The sequence below is a fragment of the Anopheles funestus genome, chromosome 2RL (assembly GCF_943734845.2).
Source record: "Anopheles funestus chromosome 2RL, idAnoFuneDA-416_04, whole genome shotgun sequence".
Classification (NCBI taxonomy): domain Eukaryota; kingdom Metazoa; phylum Arthropoda; class Insecta; order Diptera; family Culicidae; genus Anopheles; species Anopheles funestus.
The window spans coordinates 87,019,401-87,039,453 of NC_064598.1; the positions used below are offsets into that span (position 1 = coordinate 87,019,401).

Here is a 20,053-nt window from a genome sequence, read left to right on the forward strand (position 1 = left end):
ATCGGAATGCGTCCCTTAAATCAGTGTTGTCAAACACAAATAGTCTGAGCAGTTTATTGCTTTTTGTTCAATTATTAAACGCTGAAGAAAATCACTATTCAAAACAAACTCTTTTTTACATTGCTGAAGACATAACAAAGGGTTAAATTATAACATGGAAAATCATATAATAAAGATTTATGTACTCACCAGCCTTTTTTTCTATTGCTCGATGCATATTTCGGTTAAATTATTCCACATACATAATTATCACACTCTTTGCTTCCACAAATAGCTACATTTATTCTTCTTAAAGTTTTTAACCTGTTGTACATAAACTATTTAATGCACATGGTCTCCACATGCAAACGTGCACTAGTAAAAGCTCTAATTTAATTTTACTTTCCTGTTTTTTTGTTTGATTCTCTGTTTCATACACAGCCTCTGAGAAGCGATTCCGTTTTGCGGATGCTTTACCAAAAGACTTTTTTGCCTTTACGCTTACAGCGTTCCTCTCACTCGACACCGGCCAGTTCTACAATTACTCTGCCACAGTTTTTTTTCTCTAGTAAAAACAATACCTCTGCCTATTCTTCTTCACACTGCTGTACACATACCTTCGCCCTAGCGCTTTGTAACGATTTGTACCGTTGCGAATGTTTATCAAGTAGCACTTTGATTGGTTCCTGGTTCGTATACAGTCTTTCTAAATGCCTTTACCTACTTGGCTTTGGCCGGCAAAAACATCACGGACGCGCCCAGGTTCGGCATGTTGAAACAATAATCAAACAAAAAACCAAACGAAAAAACAACATGACATAAAACGTCAATGCATTTAGATGTGAAGGTTCAGTATGCAGTTTTGCATACTTCCTAAAAATAACACTATCCCTTATACGCAATTAATAACCTTATAAACCTCTTGTTCCTGGTTAAACCCCTCAAACTTGTGGCCCGTTAACTTCTCGTCACACTTAATTTTAACCATCATTTACTTCGGTGTATCGTTAGACGATTTGTTGTCCTACGCATCCCCAAACACCCAGAACGGATGCGAGTGTCCATCTTTGTTTCCCCGTTGAAATTTTACAGCCAATCGAGAGCAACAGTGATCAACATGAAGATAGTACATCTGTATGTATGTCCGCACACGCAAAGAATGTGTGTGTGTTTTTTTACATCTATTTTACTTCCATTTGCTCTAGAAAAGAGCAAACAGACATAGGACACTGATTTCGTTCAATCGATCCAATATCTCCAGTGTCCTCAGTATGCAAGTTTACTAAATAATGGAATGCATATGCATTGCATGTTAATCTTACTAACTGCGAACAAACACTCAACATTGAAGCTCTATTTGCAGGCGATCTATTTGGTATTAATTATTTAGCTGTCGGATTTATTTTTGCTTCACGCTTTGGTTTGACATTCCTGGAATTGGGTTATTGGATCGCTACTTTGGATGAACGAGAGTTAATTGGCTTCTAGGAATCAAATGAATTAATTGATAATAACTATGTGTGTGTGTGTGCGTTGAATAAGACACACTCGGATGCTGCGGGAAAGAATTTTTCCACTTATGCTTAACTAGGTAACTCAAAAAAAAATCACAAAACATCCGACAGTAACAGACAACAAGGCGGGAAATGGTGTGTACTAGATGCTAAATGACTTGACCGTCGATGAACTTCTTCCGATGCAACTGTTGCCTTACACTTTTACTGGTTGAATTGTATTACAAAATCGGTGGCACAATGTCGTGCTTGTCGTCTTCGTCGCTTACGTACATGCGTGTTAGGTCTGAAGCGACCGAAGCAGTTTCACAGGCACTACAGGAAGGAGACCCAACCAAGAAAGGAGATAAAGTAAGGCAAGAAACAGATTATTAATAGATCGATAATTAACTCACTTTTACTAGGTGCTAGAACTCAGGCAAAACGATACAAATTTGAGTGTTTCTAACTCAATTAAGGGTGAATTTATCATACCCTGCGGCACGACACCCTCCATACAACGGAGGACGTCGAACGCTTACGTTCTCTCCTAGCAAAGCATTCATTCACAGTCACTGCCGAAGGGGCTATCAATTATGCTTCCCCTGTGGTAATGCTAAACCTTGCGTTCGTGAATCATGCTAAAAACTTCGAACCAACTCCATACGCTGAGGACAAGCAGCCTCATATGCGGTTCGCTAGCTTCTCGATGGTTATTGGAAATAAATCACCATTAAATGAACATTTCAATTCGACGCCGCACACCATTCAGTCCCAGTACTCCTCAGCCCTTTGAAACATCTATTCCAGGCAGGAGGGCCAAATGAAGGTGCCTTTTACAGGGCTTTCAAAGTAGTTTCTTGTGGGCGTTAAAAGACATGCTGGACGGTGAATTCAATTCAATTTTTAAATATAAACTTCTTTAATAATCACGAAATTTGCATCCAATTTATTAATGATAATTTTGAAACGTTTTTCATTCGTACTCAAGGGGGCCTTCGGCAAGACCCCTGGAACAAAGACAACCATATGCATGTTTTCGTACCACATGTCCCTTTCAAGTGGGAGCCCATTCAATCATCTAACAAGCTTGCATTTTGTCTGTTTGAGAAAAAAAAACGGTTACGTTTTGTGAAAGCAAAATCATGTTAGTGTAAAACACGACCACACCATCGGTGACCTTACACTTCCACCAGTGTGCACAATGTCGCCTTATGCGCTCGCATAAACCACCCCACGACCGACAACCGCTTAAGTGTGGACAAATTGATTCGCGCTGGAAAATTGACTGAACGGAATAATTTATCCGCTCACCGCGCCTACAATGTTTGATAGTGTGCTGGACACAAGGACCTTACCTGACGACATCGTGCTCCTCCAGTACCGGCACCTCCGAGCTATCCAAACCATCGTCCTCATCCGCCGGCAGCTCGTCATCATCGTCATCGTTCGACTCGACGATGATTGAAAGGTCGTGCAGCATTTTCGTCTGGGCGGCCGGTTTTCCACCCGTCTTCAACGTTGCACTCGGATGGGTAGCGTTGGCCGTATCGATAACCTTTGACGGGCCGGGCAGATCCAGTTTGCGCTTGCTGATGGATGATACAAAACGAACGAGACACGGTTGGTTGTATGTACTACTCGCCAAACGTTACCATTTCCGTTTTACTAGTTTTAAAAAGGAAGGTAAGGACGAAATAATTTGCACGTAAGATAAGATCATGAATGAAAACCGGCGGATGAACCGATTCGAGGTGTATGTGTACCGACAATCCCTCCCTCCCCACAATCGAACACACAACAGCTTTTGGGGCGTCTTACTGCCCACTCGGTAGCAGCAATTACGCTAATGAGTATTTTCCGGTCCACGTTCTCGGGTTGCTTACCTCTGTACTGCCTTATTGCGCATCACTACGTCGAGCCAGTTAGTAGTGATTTGAGGGCTGAATCTGTATCGGGATGAGAGTGGATAGAGCAAAAGGGAACGCTATCAGTCGAAGCTATTGGTAGTCGGAAAAGTTTCGCAGCTGGCAGTAATGCAGATCTGACTGGTATGATGGATTGTGGTCTGATTAGAAGTTTTACCCCGAAGTCGTATTGTCGAAACTTGCCAAACATGATTGATGTTCCGATGTTATTCCGTGCTTGGCAATCGACAACATACTAGGAAAGAGGCATTACTTTTCCAAACTCAATTATGGGCCAGGTACTGGATTTAATTTTAGGTGTAATCAATACCGATTGAATAGTTTGAAGATGAGGAATTTAATTACTGATCATAACACCAACCCATCGCACCGGTCACACAAGGAAAGCCCCAGCTGATGAGTAGAAGCAATAGCAAAGAAACGAGTTGGACACTACTGCTAAGGATGCATGCATATCTAGCTTCTCATGTACTTGTATGAACAGTGGGTGAAATTCCTAGCTCTAGAATGATTTATGTAGCAGTAACCTAGCTCCTTAAGTAATTAAACTCAATAGTTAACACAAAAAAAACAAACACACACACTTATCTAATGCATGAGATGCATGAAAAACAAAAGTGTTAACATTAACAAAAAAAAACACAAGAGAAACCTAAGATGCTACAATGATATGATCGTTTTAAGCGCAGGCACAGCCTAACCGTGCACGCACACGCAAGCCGTCTTGTTCGTTTGCACCGTACAAAACGATGTGCGAGACGTGCACGGTATTGCGAGGTGCCTGCGGTCAGAAGTTGCGCTCGCTCGTGTCACCAAACCCCCAAAAACCGAAACCCCAACGTCTTCTTGTTAGACAGAGCCATGCGCTCCCCCTGACGCGGTCCTAAAACATCAACTGAAAGTAGTTAACCTGATGGGTGTATGACTTGGCTAACTGGACCTTGATAATCCAAAGTTCTCTAACCGAGCATCGTTCGGCGGGCAAGGGTCGGCCTTAGCTTGTTTCTCCATCGATAGCACCTTGTTGAGGTACTTGAGATCGAACTTAAGAATTGCTGTACGGGAAGAAACAGAGAGAAGAGAGAACAGAGAGAGAGAGAGAGAGAGAGAGAGAGAGAGAGAGAGATAGAAGCGTCGTGCGTCCACCAGCCGGTATGCAGTAAAAAAAAAATACACAGAAGAAGAGAAAAAAGAAAGACGTTTATTGACAACTTGATCGTGGGTAGAAAACCCCCTTGAGGGGCGCCGATTTATTGGACATTGGTAGATGTAAAGTTAAAGTGGTCGGGCCACCAAAATTCGAACGGGTAAACCCGGGTCTTACTTACATTTATCCAGCGGACCAAGTTTGAGCGCGATGTTGTACAGAATGTCCGCAGTCCAGAATTCTGGGATCCGGACAAACATTTTCTTCGCATCGGCCGGCAGATGGAAGCCAAGCTTGTGAAGCAGCAGTATAAACGGTTGGTAGGACAGTATCGCAAACTGATCCTGGTTCCATGGCACAACCGGGATGGATTTCTTTTTCACTGCAGAAGAGAGATCAATGTTTGATATGATATGGTTATTAGAGCTAGACGTATCTTAACAACTCCAAGTCCTCTTACAGATGCAATGGTAGGACACTGGTTCCATGACGACCACACCCATGTTGCCACCGATTCCTGCCGTCACGTAAACGTTACCGCTCAGCAGATTCAACTTCACGAAGCAACAATCGAGCAAACTTTTCTGCAACCAAGCGATCAGTTTGCCACGGTTTTCCTTCTGGAGACGATCGCGCAACACCTGTATATCGTCTACCGCCTTGGACGATGACTTCGAGTCACCGTCCTCCGGTTTGGGTGAGTCGGCCGATGCAACCGACAGGGCCGGTGTCTGCACATTACGCTCGTAGTCCGGATTTTCCACCTTCATCAGATCGTCGTACTGGATGAGCGTGATGATGTTCTGCTCCAGCAGTTGCTCGATGATGGAGAGGCGCGTTTTCTGCTGATTACCATTTTCCTGGAACAGCTTCAGAATGTCGGCCACGACGCATTTGCTTTGACGGCACTGCACATAGTACCAGTGCAGCGAGTCCTTTTCCTCCTGTGTCCAGGTTACGAGCAGATTGCTCGACAGAAGTTGGGTGCCAATATCGGGCAGAGTTGTCGATAGTGTCAGTGGTGCCGGTTGGGGTGTATTGATGAACTTGTGAATGACGTACTCGATCAAATCGGACCAATCCTGGAGTTCGAGGGTGAGATTTATCACTCTACGAAAAAAGAAAACTTCGACTCAAAGGCTCTACTTACGTCACACAGCTCATACTCCGTTTCCCATATCTGGGAGTACGTTTTCAGGATGCTCGGTTGAAACAGTACATTGATCTGTCCCAAATCACCCCCGACATGGTGCATCATCGTGAAGATACAATCATTCACAAATGCACCATTTTCGCGGAAATCTTCCAACAGCAAACCGTACTGATGCATTATCTCCACCGTAGCGAACCTGGAAGCAGAAAACAGAAACAGGGAGAGACGTACAAAAAAAGAAAGAAAAAAAAACCAATCGGTTAGAGTCGGGAAATGTTTCCCATCGGAAAAGGCCTTCCATTGGTGGTATGGTTTTGTGTGTGTTCGTTTACTGTTTGATGTGGCCCAGCATGTCTCCCGGGACGCCATCTGCGGTCAGTTCCCGGACACCGTCGAGCAGCAGCAGAAGCGTATGGTTGGTCACTATTAAATCCTGCAGATACTGGCGGCTTTGTATGTTTGGGTTGTAGCATCGAAGCAACAACACAAACAGGCATCGTAAATCCTCCGTGCAGCTTATCTGAATCTGCAGCAGTTTAAGCTTCTCTTTGTCCTCCTGGCAAATGTGGGGTTAAGTGAAAACAATGGAAGGGAGAATTATAAATAGAAATATGAATTCCTGAAAGTACGATGAGGAGTACACACACACAATTCTTACCTTTGTCAGATGTGTACTCTTCTTGTACGTATCAAGAGCTTGCAGGAATTCTCTTATCGCCGTTACAACCTGTAAAAAAAAGTCGCAAAATGATGATATTTGTAAGTGAGCGTGGAATGGACCACTCGAGATGTTCGCTTCAGCGAGAACACGCCCTTACCAAATGAATTCTTCGCAAACAAGGCTTTATGTCTGTTTCGGTAGCTCTGCTAAGCTGTTCAAGCTGTTCGCACAGCATCACACCCTCGTACGTGAGGTAGCTTATGATGTCGAACGAAAGGACACTGTTGATGTGCTCCAGATCCAGCTCGAGCTGGGTGGCAAACTTCAGGAAGTACGTTACCAGCCAGAAAAAGTGTGATGTATCGATTTGCACTTGCTGAGCGGCAAGAGGAAAGAAAACGTATAATAAGCATCATTTGAGTAGAAATGAAATCATTTTTACAAAAAAGTATTCTATCGCATTGTAATGAATTTCACCGCATCTGTGTTTGCATCGTGCTTCGTAATAATAATACTTAATAATAATACGTAATTATAATACTTGTTCAATGTCAAGCATCAGTGCACTCATATCCCCAAGTGCTGCTAAGACGATGGTACTCAACCGAACTTTTGTATGGAATCGTACCGGAAGCATTCATGTGTGAATTACCCGACCCCCATAGTACGCCGTTTTACCATCAATTAAACTTTGCTCCTGTAACTTACCAGATCCGACAGTAATTGCGTGTGCAGCTCGTGCACTAGATAGCCGTATCCTTTCAGCAGAAAGTCAACCGTGAACTCTTTCAGGATGTGCGATATATCGTCGTCGGTTGGGACGTGATGCATGAGACCCTTCATGTTAATGCTAATGGGTGGAAACGGAAGAAAAACGGAACGGTGTTAAATGGTTCGCGTAACGAAATCAAGTCACAATGTGTAACCCACAGTTACGCTTTGCTATTACTCACATGTTGCTCTTGCCCCGCTTTACCAGCTTCTTCCGGCGCAGCTCTTTCTTCTCCTGCACCGATACAGGATTGCGCTGTTTGTTGGCCGCATTGAAACGTTGCTTCTGGTTGGAGGGTGGTTTCTGATGGATCGGTTTCTGGTGTGGACTGTCGTCCTCATTGCTTGAGGTGGAGATGGATTCTTTCTCCACCTGCGTACCGTAACCACAGTCAGAATTCTCCGACAGTGATACTTGTATTTGTTTTTGCGTTTGTTGTTGCGATTGCTGCTGTTGTTGCGACGGTGACTGCTGTTGGGATGGGGACGTTGGTGACTTTGGAGGTGATTGCAGTTGTTGCTGTTGCTGCTGTTGCTGCTGCTGCTGCTGTTGACACGATTGTTGCCCGTTATGAGACTTACTACAATCCTTCATTGCTTGATCTTTAACGGAAGCAACTGCAGCCGCCACGGTCTGTTTGCAAAAGATACCCGAGGAGCCGCTACTGCTCGATGACTCAAAACTCTTGCCGCCACCTTTGGACTTTTTGGTCTGAAAGAATAAGTTAATAAATTATAAACCCAGCACAGTGCACAAGAACATACAAAGTTTCGGCTAACTTCCTGGCCATCGGAAGCGGGTGTTTTCTGGTGGTCACACAGCTGCTGCTGCTGATGATGCGCGCCAGACCCGTTGCAGGAGGGTTTACCACTCGCGCCACAACCACCACCACCATTGCAGCAGCTTCCGCAGGTCGTCCCGCCCAAGATACACCCGTCCGTCGCGTTCGCCTTCAGCGTTTGGTGGTACATCTGGTGGGATTTGATCGCGCGCGAGAGAATGATCTGGGTCGGGTAGTCGGCAACCATGCGCGTGACCTGCGGCGCCTCGGACGAACATTCCTTGCTCATGGACGATGGCATTTTGCCACTGCCTAAAATGCAAATAGCGTTCATAAGTCCGGCTGGTTCAAAGTTCTGCGATTGGTGCTGCGGTTTGTGCCGCAGTTGGGTTGGCTGCTGCCCGGGAACTGTGCGTTCCCGGCGTAGACATTCACCATTGTCGGACGAGTCAGACGTCGGGTCGGACGTAAGCATTGGACTGGAGTCTCCGCTGCACTGCTTCGGGGGTGACGTGTTACTCTCGTTGTCCTCCGAGCTCTCCGACAGCGTCGACTCGAACCAGAGATTCAGGAGCTTCTGCAGGGTGCTGATGTGCTGATCCTTGTACATCAGCGCTACCAGTTGCGCCATCGTGACGCCCCAGTAGGCACGCTGCGGACAGGACATCAGGTAGATCAGCAGCTTGTCGATGCTCTGCGTGAACAGGTTCCAGATGATTTGGTTCTGGAAGGAGGTGTTATGGCCCGCCGTTGGGAAGCTGCCCGCATGCGTACCCACCCCCGTTCCCATCTCGGGCACATGCAGTATATTGCGCAGCAGCAGCAGACAGTTGTTAACACTGTCACACTGCTGGATGGAAAGCTTCGTGTCCCGCTCAAGTATACCCTTCATGTGGTCGATCACCGCCTTGGTGGTCTTCCAATCGACGAACGCTTCCTTGCTTGTGATAAGCAGCTTGTTCAGCTCGAAGATCGTATGTCTGCCGATCTCCGATTTCGACACGAGATCAACCGGGAGCAAACATTCGACCGGTACGGTCAAATTCACCAGCAACCGTATCGTCGTGTCGATGATCTTCACATCCTTCGCGTTTACCAGCAGTGGCACGATGTCATTCTTAACGTTCTGTCCGAACCCTATTGCCCGGCGAAATGTTCGCAGGGTCGCATCCTCCACCGCCAGCTTACAGATGATCTCCTCCAGCGTTACCAGACAGTCCTCGCTGACGTGGTACACATCGTCCTCGAACGTCCCCAGCGAACCGAAGGTGCTGTTGATCTGCGGATTCGCCAGCAGCCATTCCATGCTTCAACCTAGGCTCGCTCCCGACGAATTACCTCCAAACGGTTTCCCCTCCCCGGGAATGTGGATTGCGGGGAATACGTACGATGGATAGGTGGATGGGTAGGATTCGTTGGTAATCGAAAGTAATTCACTGAGATCAGAGGGGCTTAACGAAAAAATACGGCTACGTCTAGCGAAGCGAAAGATGTGGTACTTTCTCTTGGCGAATTTCTTTAAGTATCCTTTGAAGGATAATCTATTTGCGTTTGATGGTAAGTGGCTTGGGAGCGAGGATCTGACTGATAGAAACGAGGTTTTGTATCCATTGGAATCGTTTGCTAAAAAGATATATTAGTAAAGAAAGGAAAGAAAACAGAAAGTGAAGAAAAAAGAACACGAGAACGAGATATGATTAACACAAGAAAACACACACACACAAAACGACTGTACTGGTTTGTTTGAATGGTATACAGATTATAACACAACAGACACACAAAATAGTAAACATTTTGCAAACGACTAATAATCGCAAACCGAAAACGTATTGGCAATTAAAATGCGTGATAAATTGGATCGCTCCACGAAACTCCTTAAGGTTATTTATGGTTCAATAAGCATCCTCACAATGTGATCTCACGCAGCTTCATCAGTTAACCGTGCCACCGTGCCATTTATATTTATCACGCCAGAGCCACATTTCAGACACTCCGACTTCCCATTTCTCAACCAAAAAGGGCAAATTGGCAAATGATAAGCGCCACGCTACATTACGTTATTTGCCTAAATCTTACGTCACGCGTCAAATTAAGAGGCTGGTAGTGTGTATATTTATGTACATGTCGTAATTCTTGCTCCTGTGTGTTTGCAATACACCTTCCAGAAGAAGGGAAGAGCAAATTAAGGATATAAATTTGATGGGTAAATGTTGGAAAGTCTGGCATGTACTGTCACTGCCATCATGCCACGATGTATCTACATCGTTTATTGGCATATGTCCAAGCTTCGTTTGAGTGGAATTAAGATGATATTTCGATCAGATATGTTAGTCTAGATATTTACCATCCAATGTATATTTTCCCTGCCCATTCGCCATTCGTCCTCAAAATGTAACATGTTGGTTGTGTTTGACAGCATTTTATCTTAGTACAAGTTGGCCGTCCTAACCTCCTGCAGATATATAATAGGATCGGGATTTGTACATACATACACTTATCGGATGGTTTTTTGAAGCGGAATTTTGGTTAACACATTCCCGGTGCGCTGGACAGTGGTTGTCGGTTCCAATGACTTTGCCGTTGTTTCGTGAGTAAGTTACGTTAGCGCACAGTGACCTTTTTCGTCTTTTTTTCCCCCAATCCTCAATGTCCACCGTATGTGAGTCAACGAAGCACTAGCAATGCTTGCAACAAGGAAGACACCGACGTAGCGTGCCCTAATCCCGTTTCAGTTTCCTGTGTTGGTGGAGTCGTTCTATTACTGTGGCAGTCTCGTTGCCTTATCGGTTGTGCTTAAACGTTCGGTACATAATCACTCCCACTCGAAACATAACCCAAGCGTACACGATGCCGGTTGAGCAAATTGTAACAGAAAATGTATTAACCTTCTGCCTTAACAAGCCCGTGACACACGAGCAAGTACAACGATGGCAACGTGAGCCAGTACCACCACGATCCACCACGTTCTTCAGGCACTTTCACTTCGGCTAATGAATGTGAAGCAAATTATGACGCTGTGAAGGATTATCATTGGAGCAACATTCGATATCGGGATTATTAGATTCTTTGCCACCCCCCCGGGGGGCAGGCTCCCCACGAAGTCCTCACGGCCATAATAAGTAAACTATCTTGCCGGGAAAATGTTGGGGTGGAACATTTTCCAGCGATATCATGACACAAAATGTCAACCGCGTGGTACGAACATCGCACCGCATAGTCGAACACGTGCGAATGTGGTGAGGCAGCAGTGGCCACAAACATGAATGTACTAGACATCTGTCATCGCTGTGTTACACTTCCAGTTTATTGTTTGTCACTTTGAGATGGAAAACGGAGGCACCGGTGGAGGAAAAAATCTTTTCACACACAAAAATGTACACTCTCGGAACGGATGTTTGTGAAAAGTTTCCATGCCAAGTCTCATGCCGGAGTTGCTGAGGTGTAACTCGTACAATGACCATTGTTTGGAAAGTTTCAAGTGCTCAAATTAGCCACAACATTACAACGGCGCTGGTGGAGGTTGAGACCGAATAAAACTGGACAAAACAAAGACTTTTCCTGCTAACAAAACCTTTTGAGCAAAGGGCTTCGGCGTCGGGGATGTTTTCTTTCGCTTCGGAAGATTCACGAGGCCAACGGTGGAAGTTACTTTTTTAGAACAGAAAACTTTGCAGTACGTTTTTAATTTCGAGCTTGATCACGTTGATGGATGGAAAATAGCAGAAAACGGGTAAAGTTCCACAGAACTGCGAGTCACACCCTGGAGTGTAAATAGTGCATTGTTAGGTTTAGAAATATCTTCCCTACGGGATGGCATTCTGTGAGGTGAAAGGACTCGTGCCGAACAAAAAAAAAAGGGACACAAAAAGAGCACCGTATAAGTTGGTGGATGCTATTTCGGATGCTGCAAGAAGATCTTGAAGGTCTTCAATGTACAATTTAGCCAGAGTGGTGAATGTGCTATTTCCGTTGCAATCGGGTTAGTGTGTCCGGTGTGTGGCATAACGAGCAAAATATAAGCTTCGGTTTTTATTTTGCTTTTTATTTATTTTTTATTTTATATACAGTATTCCTCTTAAAACATCCTGGTGGTGTGCTTGTCGCATTTGAATGCACCAAGAAAATAAATTCCACGTTGAGTTGCTTCTGGGGATTCATCGCTTTATGATTGAATCCCCAAAAATAAATTGAATTCAAATGGTAAATTGAAAATGTCATTTGATGCGCAACAAACGTTGATCGCGTTCAAGTAGAAATGAGAAATATTATTTTAAAAAAATTCTGATTCTTCAGACAAAATATCATATATAGGAAATACTAAGTTATAATTCGTTAACATTTCTTTCAAGTTTAATTATCACTACAAATAGAAGCGCTGATTCTTATCCCTCTTAACCGACGGTTGCGCCCTCTGCTGGAATTTAAATCGCCACCTACTATAAGCGGAGCGTTGAAGTGGTTGATATTACTTTAAACATCACATTATTATTACATTTAACATTTTATCATACATAATTTAATTGCATCAGATGATGAAATTCAATTGTTACCTTCAGGGAAGGGACTGTTAGTTTGTATGTTTTGCCGATGTCTCGTGTACATCCTTTTACTAGCAACTTGTTCGACTAGAATGCACACATCCGACATTGTACTGTAAGCACACAAAGCTTATTGTGTGTTGGGGAAAACATACATGCTTGATGAACAAATAAACCTTTATCAAAAAGCCCTTTTCCAGCGGTACGTGGGATGGCTTTTAGGAAAGCATATCGTTTATTTTGGGCAATTCCATTGTTTACATCCGATAAATATGTTATCGTTGCTCTAAGTAAAGTTTACTGTTTTGTTCAAATATATGCATCTGGAGAAGTATCTTTCATGGTGCTTATATCCATGTATGAGGAAAGCATTTCATTAGATTCCTACTAACATGAATGCATTTCTAATTCAAGTCAATCGGGGAGTTCTCTGTTTTGAGGTTCGCATTCAATGACATCGACAGGAATGGTGTGTTGTAAATGAATATCGTTGTGTTGTGCATTGCTAAAGTGATAATTGAATTGCAAATTGCTGCGGATCCATCAATGGGGATTGAGTGTGTTACAACAAAAAAGAACCCCCCGAAGCCTCCAAAGGCAGTGAGAAATGGGTAGGTTGACTTCTCCTCTACGTTACGGTAACGATCAAATGCTTCTTGGAAGCCTTTGAATGGTGGCAAATTGTAGAAATAAGATTCAAATTTTCAGTCCAGTTCGGAGTATCCGTTCATCGGAAGATGGTCCCGAAGTGATCCCGCAAGAGTCCCCAATGTTTATGCGTAACGCTGTGCCCACTGACAAGGGCAAGTGTTTTGTGTGGGCAGAGGTATCGGTGGCCGGAAATGTGTCACGTTTTCGCTACAACTGTCGGTTGGTTCGGACAATCCGGAGGAGTTAAAAGATGTTCAAATCGATTCCATAATGCTTTCGGTCCCGCTTTCTCTCCCTCTCTCTCTCTCTCTCTACCTAGAGCGGTCTTTTGCTAATCGATTTGAACAAACTGTTAATTTATGCGACAAGCTAGAGTTTTCCGTCGGCAAAGCATTGTCCGTACGTTAGCTTGCGTTACATTCACCATTACTATGCACATTTTTATGCGTTTGAAAAGTTTTAGGCATATTTAAACCACATTTCTTGTATCGGCACGCTAACGACGATTTTCCCCCGAATCGCCATCATTAAATATTTAATCGAGCATTTAGTTTAGCACGCATTAATACACTCTTCCCGTCAAAAAAAAGGGAAGTCTCTTGTTATTCTGGCATGGTGTTGAAAGTTTTAATCGCTATTATTACGCTTCACTCTCCCAAAACAACATAGAATCGTAATTACACATAAAAAGCTGTTTGTTACGTGTTGATTTTTGCAAAAAACCAGAAGCAAATCAGAAAAAAACGTGGGGCTTCTCATCTTGAGTGGGAGCAAAGATTGCGCAATGGTGAACTAAAAAAAACCGGCACAGTTCGTAGTGTATAAGATATGATGTATTTATAAATCTAAACCCAAGTTACAGATTGTTTCGCGAATTTGCTAGACTTCTGTGGGAGTAATGCTGAGGACAAGCTCAGGTGAAAATAGCGAAATCCCGACTTGGGAGCTTCACTCGTAACTTACATTAGGTTTATTTGCTTGGCTTTTGCTTTCTTTCCCATGAACAAAGTGTGAATTTTGCTGGAGGGTTTCGCTTCCATTTGTCTGATGGAATGTTCTTTTCAAAGGGCAGCAAACGGCAACGACGAATTTGGTTACACCGGTTCCGTAAGCCGTGGAATGATGAAAGCAAAAGCGAGGCTGCTGAAAAAAAATCCCTATACAAATGCTTTCTGTTTTATTCATATATAGAAACTCCATTCATAAAGGTTGCATGTTTCGCCCTGTCGTAAATAAGCTTTGGAGATTGCCGATCGTCCTGTCGGTGATAATATCCCTTTGAGAGTAAAGCATGAATACGAATTGGCTGTGTTAAGGTTAACAATGTCAAAGGTATGAAAAGATTCCTTTTTTTGTATTCAAATTTCATCGTTGTTTTGTATGGAGTTTCCCCATATTTGAAAGAATTTTAAACGTGTAGAAAATTTAATTAAAAAAAAATCATTCATTTCTTTTCATTACTCAGTTGTAGCGCAAACACATGCAAAACGTTTTCTTAAACCTTTTTTTAAAAATGCATTAAATAATTAAATGATTTCATGGTTATCATTTCACCTTGATGGCAGCTTTACTTGCACTTTAATTAAATTGGCTAGAATCGCTCTCATTTGGAAAGATTGCCTCTTCAAACACAATTGCCTCCAATTGCAAACACAAAACATTTCAGGCTTTAATTTACATTATGAACGTTCACGTTTGGTGGCTTTGAAATTTATGATAATTAATTATTTCAGCAGGGATCAGCAAGAAGCCCTATTTCGTTACTAGGAGAAACGTTGAAAATTATTCTTTCGACTCAAGATCTTTCAATGCGCCATACTTCTAGAATCATTTTCCAGAATCCATCCATTACTTCATGCGTAATGAAATGGGAAAATTTCATCATTAAATTATTCAAAATTAATTCTATACTTTCATTTAGTTAGCAAAACAGGAATTCATCTAAGCCACTATTTTTTACCATAAGTAACAGTATCATAATAACTTATTGTAACAGTAAGATTTAACAAATTTCTTTATGTGCCAACTCTGTGAAAGTATACTTTTTTTTAGATTCTTCCATTAATGCCGGCCATTTACGAGGGCGTTAAAGTGTTGAGTTTATCTCTAGTGGGATGTCTTCAAACGAACAGATTTGATTAAATTGAGTATCTTATGGCGTTTGATGTTGTCATCTTCAAATGAGATAAGCTGTTTTGTCAATTATTCAGTTGCACAGTAACTTGAAATGAGACGGTCAAATTGAAGGAAATAGTAAGCAACGAAAGTAAGCTTGAATTCTTGAGTTTTTGGCAAGATATTTAGAATACCTTTTTTTTTAATATATAATAGAGTAGTATTTCCCTCAAATGACTCACACTTCAAGGGTTAGTATCGTTCCTCTGTACACTCTCGTACTGATCTGCGATCTAACTCCATTCACTCTTCAACCCATGGGTCGCGTCATAGAGAGCTTAGAACGATTATACAACCCATACCGCCTGTACTCGCTCCCTTGTGCAAGTACGCACGAACCGATATTAAGACGGTAACGTGCATGGCACCAGGCGATGCCATGTGCATCTACTTACCTTCATTAGTTTCCGCTACCACAGTCACAAGGGAACCTCTCTAGCTATTGGCCGCTCACGAGCCTGTGTTCGTTTGCGTTGCGTCCAGCTAATCGGTGATGACGTTAGAACGCACGACGTTGCGACGACTACAGTTCGACGCAACTACTAGCGCGCAATCTTCTTCGGCCGTCGGCCACTGTCCCACATGCACAAACCTCTCTGGGTTGATGCGTCGGCTTTAACAGCGACTGAACGAGGGCATATTATTCGCATACACATACGTCCACGGTGAGTGGGAATCTGATCACACTCTGACAACACAACTCACGATGTACCGCGACTTGAAAAACGTGATGTGCTCGGCGTCACTCTAGCGGCCAGTCAGCGGTAGTCAGTAGGGAGAAGTGTTTTAGAACGTCAACCACACACACACACACTCTATTTGTATGTTACAAAATTACGCTTTACCACATAAGCTTAATATATCTCTCAGCTAGAACAAAGCGAGGTCAGTTACGAGTTAAAAAAACACACTTTTACACCATTTGCAAATGGCGTTTTATTGCCTTTTCTGTAATGAATGTTGCTGAAGTTTTTTGTTTTATTTGTTGCGATAATGCCACTTCGGTTACTTTAGTACACTGCAATCTATCACACCAACAAACTGTATGCAACAACCATCCACTTATCAGGTATGATCGACGTTCGGTCTAATGCCACTTTCAAATGCTCACTTTCTACACCAACACGCACGCAGAACTCTATCGTGATCTTACTTTATTCACAATGCTGTTAACCTTGGACCGTGTATCATTATTACACTTTCCATGTATAAAAGTACACCGCATTTTGGCCTTTAAGCTCAAACAAATATGAATAGCCGATGAGCCGAATCAGCGTGCTGCTACCACGTGTAGGAATTGTTGCAACTTTTTTCTTTTATTAAAACCCGTTAATTATTTATTGTTATCAAGCGAAATTTGGTTGGATTATGTTTTATATTTATTTCACAAAACACCGATCGTTTAATCGCACAAACACTGGTTTATCAACCTTCCTGCCAGGGAGGACCGTTGTACACTGACTGTGAGTGAGTGACTGGTTCGGTTTGTACTTCCGCCTGGATCGACCGTTGATGCGCAACTGTATATGCCGACGGGGGACTGTTTTGCGTGATGATACGCACCAATGTTGTATATAGCCAGTGGAAGCTACCGTACAATGGCGGGCACTAGTGAAAAAAAGCCCGACCGTTACCAACCAGTTGCAGGTTGTAATTGACTGTAGCGCTAGACGCAGCTCGGATGCTGTGCCTAGAATATCCAACCAAGGATATGTTGAAGTATCCTGCTGAATTCCACGGGTGAGAAAGAAAGAGAAGACTGCAAAGGTATTTCCGTCCCCTATTACGGATGATAAACGCGGGCAAAGATGTGCGCGGGCGCCTGAGACCGGGTCCGTGTTAGTGCATGAGAGTGAAGAAGACCGCGTGAATAGAGAGCGGGAACGCGTTCCCTATATACAGAGCGAGCTTGCTTGTCGTTACCTAATGGAGTAACGCTTTGAGTCACATGTTGCTAAACAGGATTTTAAATGTTCAATTTATAAATCTTAAAGCTCCATTAAATATGTATTATTTTGACTTGAGAATGTGTTTTTTTTAATGATTAAGTCTTAAGTTTTATAGGTTTAAAAAATCTCCATTAAAAAGGTTTATACTAATATGTTTAACAAGTTATATTTACTATTAACTTTTAGTACTCTCTGCAGCAAAACATTTCCATTCAGTAGATGAAGATGCCGGCCCGAGAATGTATACATAATGGTGCTCTCCGGTATACAAAACACAACCGCTACCAGTAATGTGCTCGCTCGCACCAGCACTACAGCGCGCCAACCATTTCCAAGCTTCACGTGGGCCGGCAACGTGCGATCGGGCAAGTTCATGTTTCCGAACCGCGTCTCCATTACACACCGCCCTCGGACGCCCTTCAAAACGCTATGGGGACAGCAGACCGAGTTGTTGCAAAAACAAAATAGACAACAGCAAAAAGTTCCCCCCGCAATGGAATTAATCGCTGAGTGAGAGCGTACAGTCTACTGTTTGCCTTTCGGAACGGCGCAGTTTGTAGTCGTTGCATCGTTCGCACTCAAATCGCAGTGGAAATGATTTGCTAGTACGGGAGGGATTTTTATCCCGGCTAGATACCTATCGTTGGCAGCTATAACCGGCCACACACAAACGCACGTGCGTTGAAGGAATGTTGAAGGAAAAAAAAGATCACAAGCATCGTTCGGCAAGGTATCATATAAACATGCGAACCATGCTGCTAGCACATGCCGGTCGACGACATGCGTCCCATCTGCGATACCACGCGAGCACATCGGGCCGGAAAAGGGAACGAATAAACCCTTCGTATCGCAACGGTTTGACAATGAAACATTCTTCCCTTTGCTCCCTATTTCCGGTGTGCGAATTACAATCCACTGCTTCAACTGCAGCCATCAAGCTCCGATCGAGTTTGGTTCGAATGTAAATATCTTCTCACGGTAGTGTCCCTCTTGCTTCCCTCTTGAAAATGCTTCAAGTTGAGAAACTTACACCCCAGTGTTACATCACGCCACCTCAGGAGGTACGTTTGTGGAAGAAATTGCTTTACCAGTGCTATCACGCGAATGTGCCTTTACTGTCGTATACAAACACACACGTGGGAGTTACGTATCAGATTGGCTTATTGGAAGGATTCATTTCCGCCCGTCCGGCCAACAAGATCGACAAAGATGCGCAACGATAAAGTTCTTGTAGCACCCGTGAAGTAGTACAAACAGTAGCAGAAAATAAACAATTCTCTCTACGGGTTGTCCACGGTTGATTGGATTCGAATTCAAATTGTACCAACACCAAAAAAAAAAAAAAAGAACGGACAAACAATATTTCTGCCTCTTGAGTCCATTCACAACGAAGCGAATATGGAAGCGCGCCAACGAAACCTTATGCATTATGGAATGGATATGGCGTCGAATAGTTTTCCCGACCCGACGGAGGACGAAGGCAGTAAAAAAATGCATTTCTTTCAACGGATGGACATACATACATCGGGTGTTGAAATCTGCATTTTACAATTCAGATTAATCGTGTCGTGAATGTAACGAAGCGCTGGGTTTGTTTCAGTCCTTTAGGTTACACCTATACCGGGGAAAGAATTGGGTTTGGATTGTCGAGATTGGACACGGCTTTAATCTCGTTCAACCTTCGGTAGAAGGATTAGAGATATTTTCGTTACGACGTCCCAACGATACCTTTCCACGTTATGATGAGGGATTGATGTGTTTAAAGGTTAAAGTTTCTTCTAGGGTATGGATTACTTTTTGGAAGAACCAAAAACAAAACAGCCACACCTTCTTTAAACTCTATAGATGATCAGTAGGACGAATTGGTTGGATTACATTAGACGAGTTCAATATTTAAGACATTAAAATATCAATATTTTTTTGTTTAAGGATTATTTTTCTTTAACCAAAGCCTTGAATTTTCAATTCCTTTTTTATCGAGGGAAGAAGCAGTAACATCCTTCGGACTGCTAACCAACCATCGCTGGTAATGTTGCTGCAATGAAATTTCCCAGAAATGTCCCAATTAAATTCAAACCATTGTATGCCGCTGAGTGGACTCTTTATGTGAATTGGTACAGCTGTTTGCCTCGTTCACCCACTGTATTAATAAGCGAACAGAAATTGATTATCATTTCACATTATTGGTTGCTTTTCTGTACTCACAAACATCATCCATATCACATTCACCTTCAATCCACTTAACGCAAGGAATTGAATTGCTCTAACGAGATAATATTCGTTATTGCTCCTGTTGCACATGGTGACCGTCGTGTGAAGAAGCACCCAAAACACCATCAGCCACCGTGCCAATCCTTCACAGTTTCGCGCATGAGCTGTTTTTTTTTTTTTGTTAAAAACATTCTCGTACCAATTCCTTCTGGTGCGGATAGCGCCTACGTATGACTTTCAACAGCATAAAGTTCATCTACTCCTGTTCCGTTGCAGTAAGAATGGAGGTGGGATTCGTGTGTTTTTTTTTCTCTCAATCCCACAACACAGTCAATTTTCTAAACAATATCAGACGGACCACGCTTCCCGTCAAACACAGATTGAGCAGACTATCCAAACGAGCGTGAAGGCGTGTATCATTATGTTATTTACTCGCTCAGAAAGGTAAATGATATGGGTGAAATGTTTTGAAAAATCCAACAAAACATGGAAAGATGTACGTCGTAGGAGTGATAAAAAATGTAAGCATTATTGTTTGCTTGTACAGCGAATGAAGTGCAAAATGCTCCAATGCGCAAGAAATAATTAACAACTTCTTCGCTTCATTAGTGGTGG

General features: G+C 43.1%; 1 protein-coding gene across 7 annotated transcripts; it reads right to left on the reverse strand.

The window, feature by feature from the left end:
- Positions 1-257: 257 nt before the first annotated feature.
- Positions 258-16,939, reverse strand: LOC125775156 (protein timeless). Of its 7 annotated transcripts, none has more exons than XM_049445677.1 (15): positions 15,674-16,938; positions 8,350-9,537; positions 7,913-8,226; positions 7,315-7,844; positions 7,070-7,211; positions 6,519-6,737; positions 6,359-6,427; positions 6,033-6,256; positions 5,698-5,896; positions 5,008-5,629; positions 4,729-4,929; positions 4,341-4,455; positions 3,359-3,421; positions 2,831-3,064; positions 258-1,808 (listed from the first exon to the last, which is right to left on the reverse strand). In XM_049445677.1, the coding sequence occupies exons 2-15, from the start codon at positions 9,218-9,220 to the stop codon at positions 1,715-1,717; spliced, it is 3,897 nt and encodes a 1,298-aa protein (XP_049301634.1). In that variant the 5' UTR covers positions 9,221-9,537; positions 15,674-16,938; the 3' UTR covers positions 258-1,714. The 7 variants fall into 7 exon arrangements, 6 of the variants coding, with proteins under 6 accessions (XP_049301634.1, XP_049301635.1, XP_049301633.1 ...); XM_049445678.1 differs by having other exon boundaries at positions 4,365-4,455; positions 7,898-8,226; positions 15,674-16,937; XM_049445676.1 differs by having other exon boundaries at positions 7,898-8,226; positions 15,674-16,937.
- Positions 16,940-20,053: the final 3,114 nt, after the last annotated feature.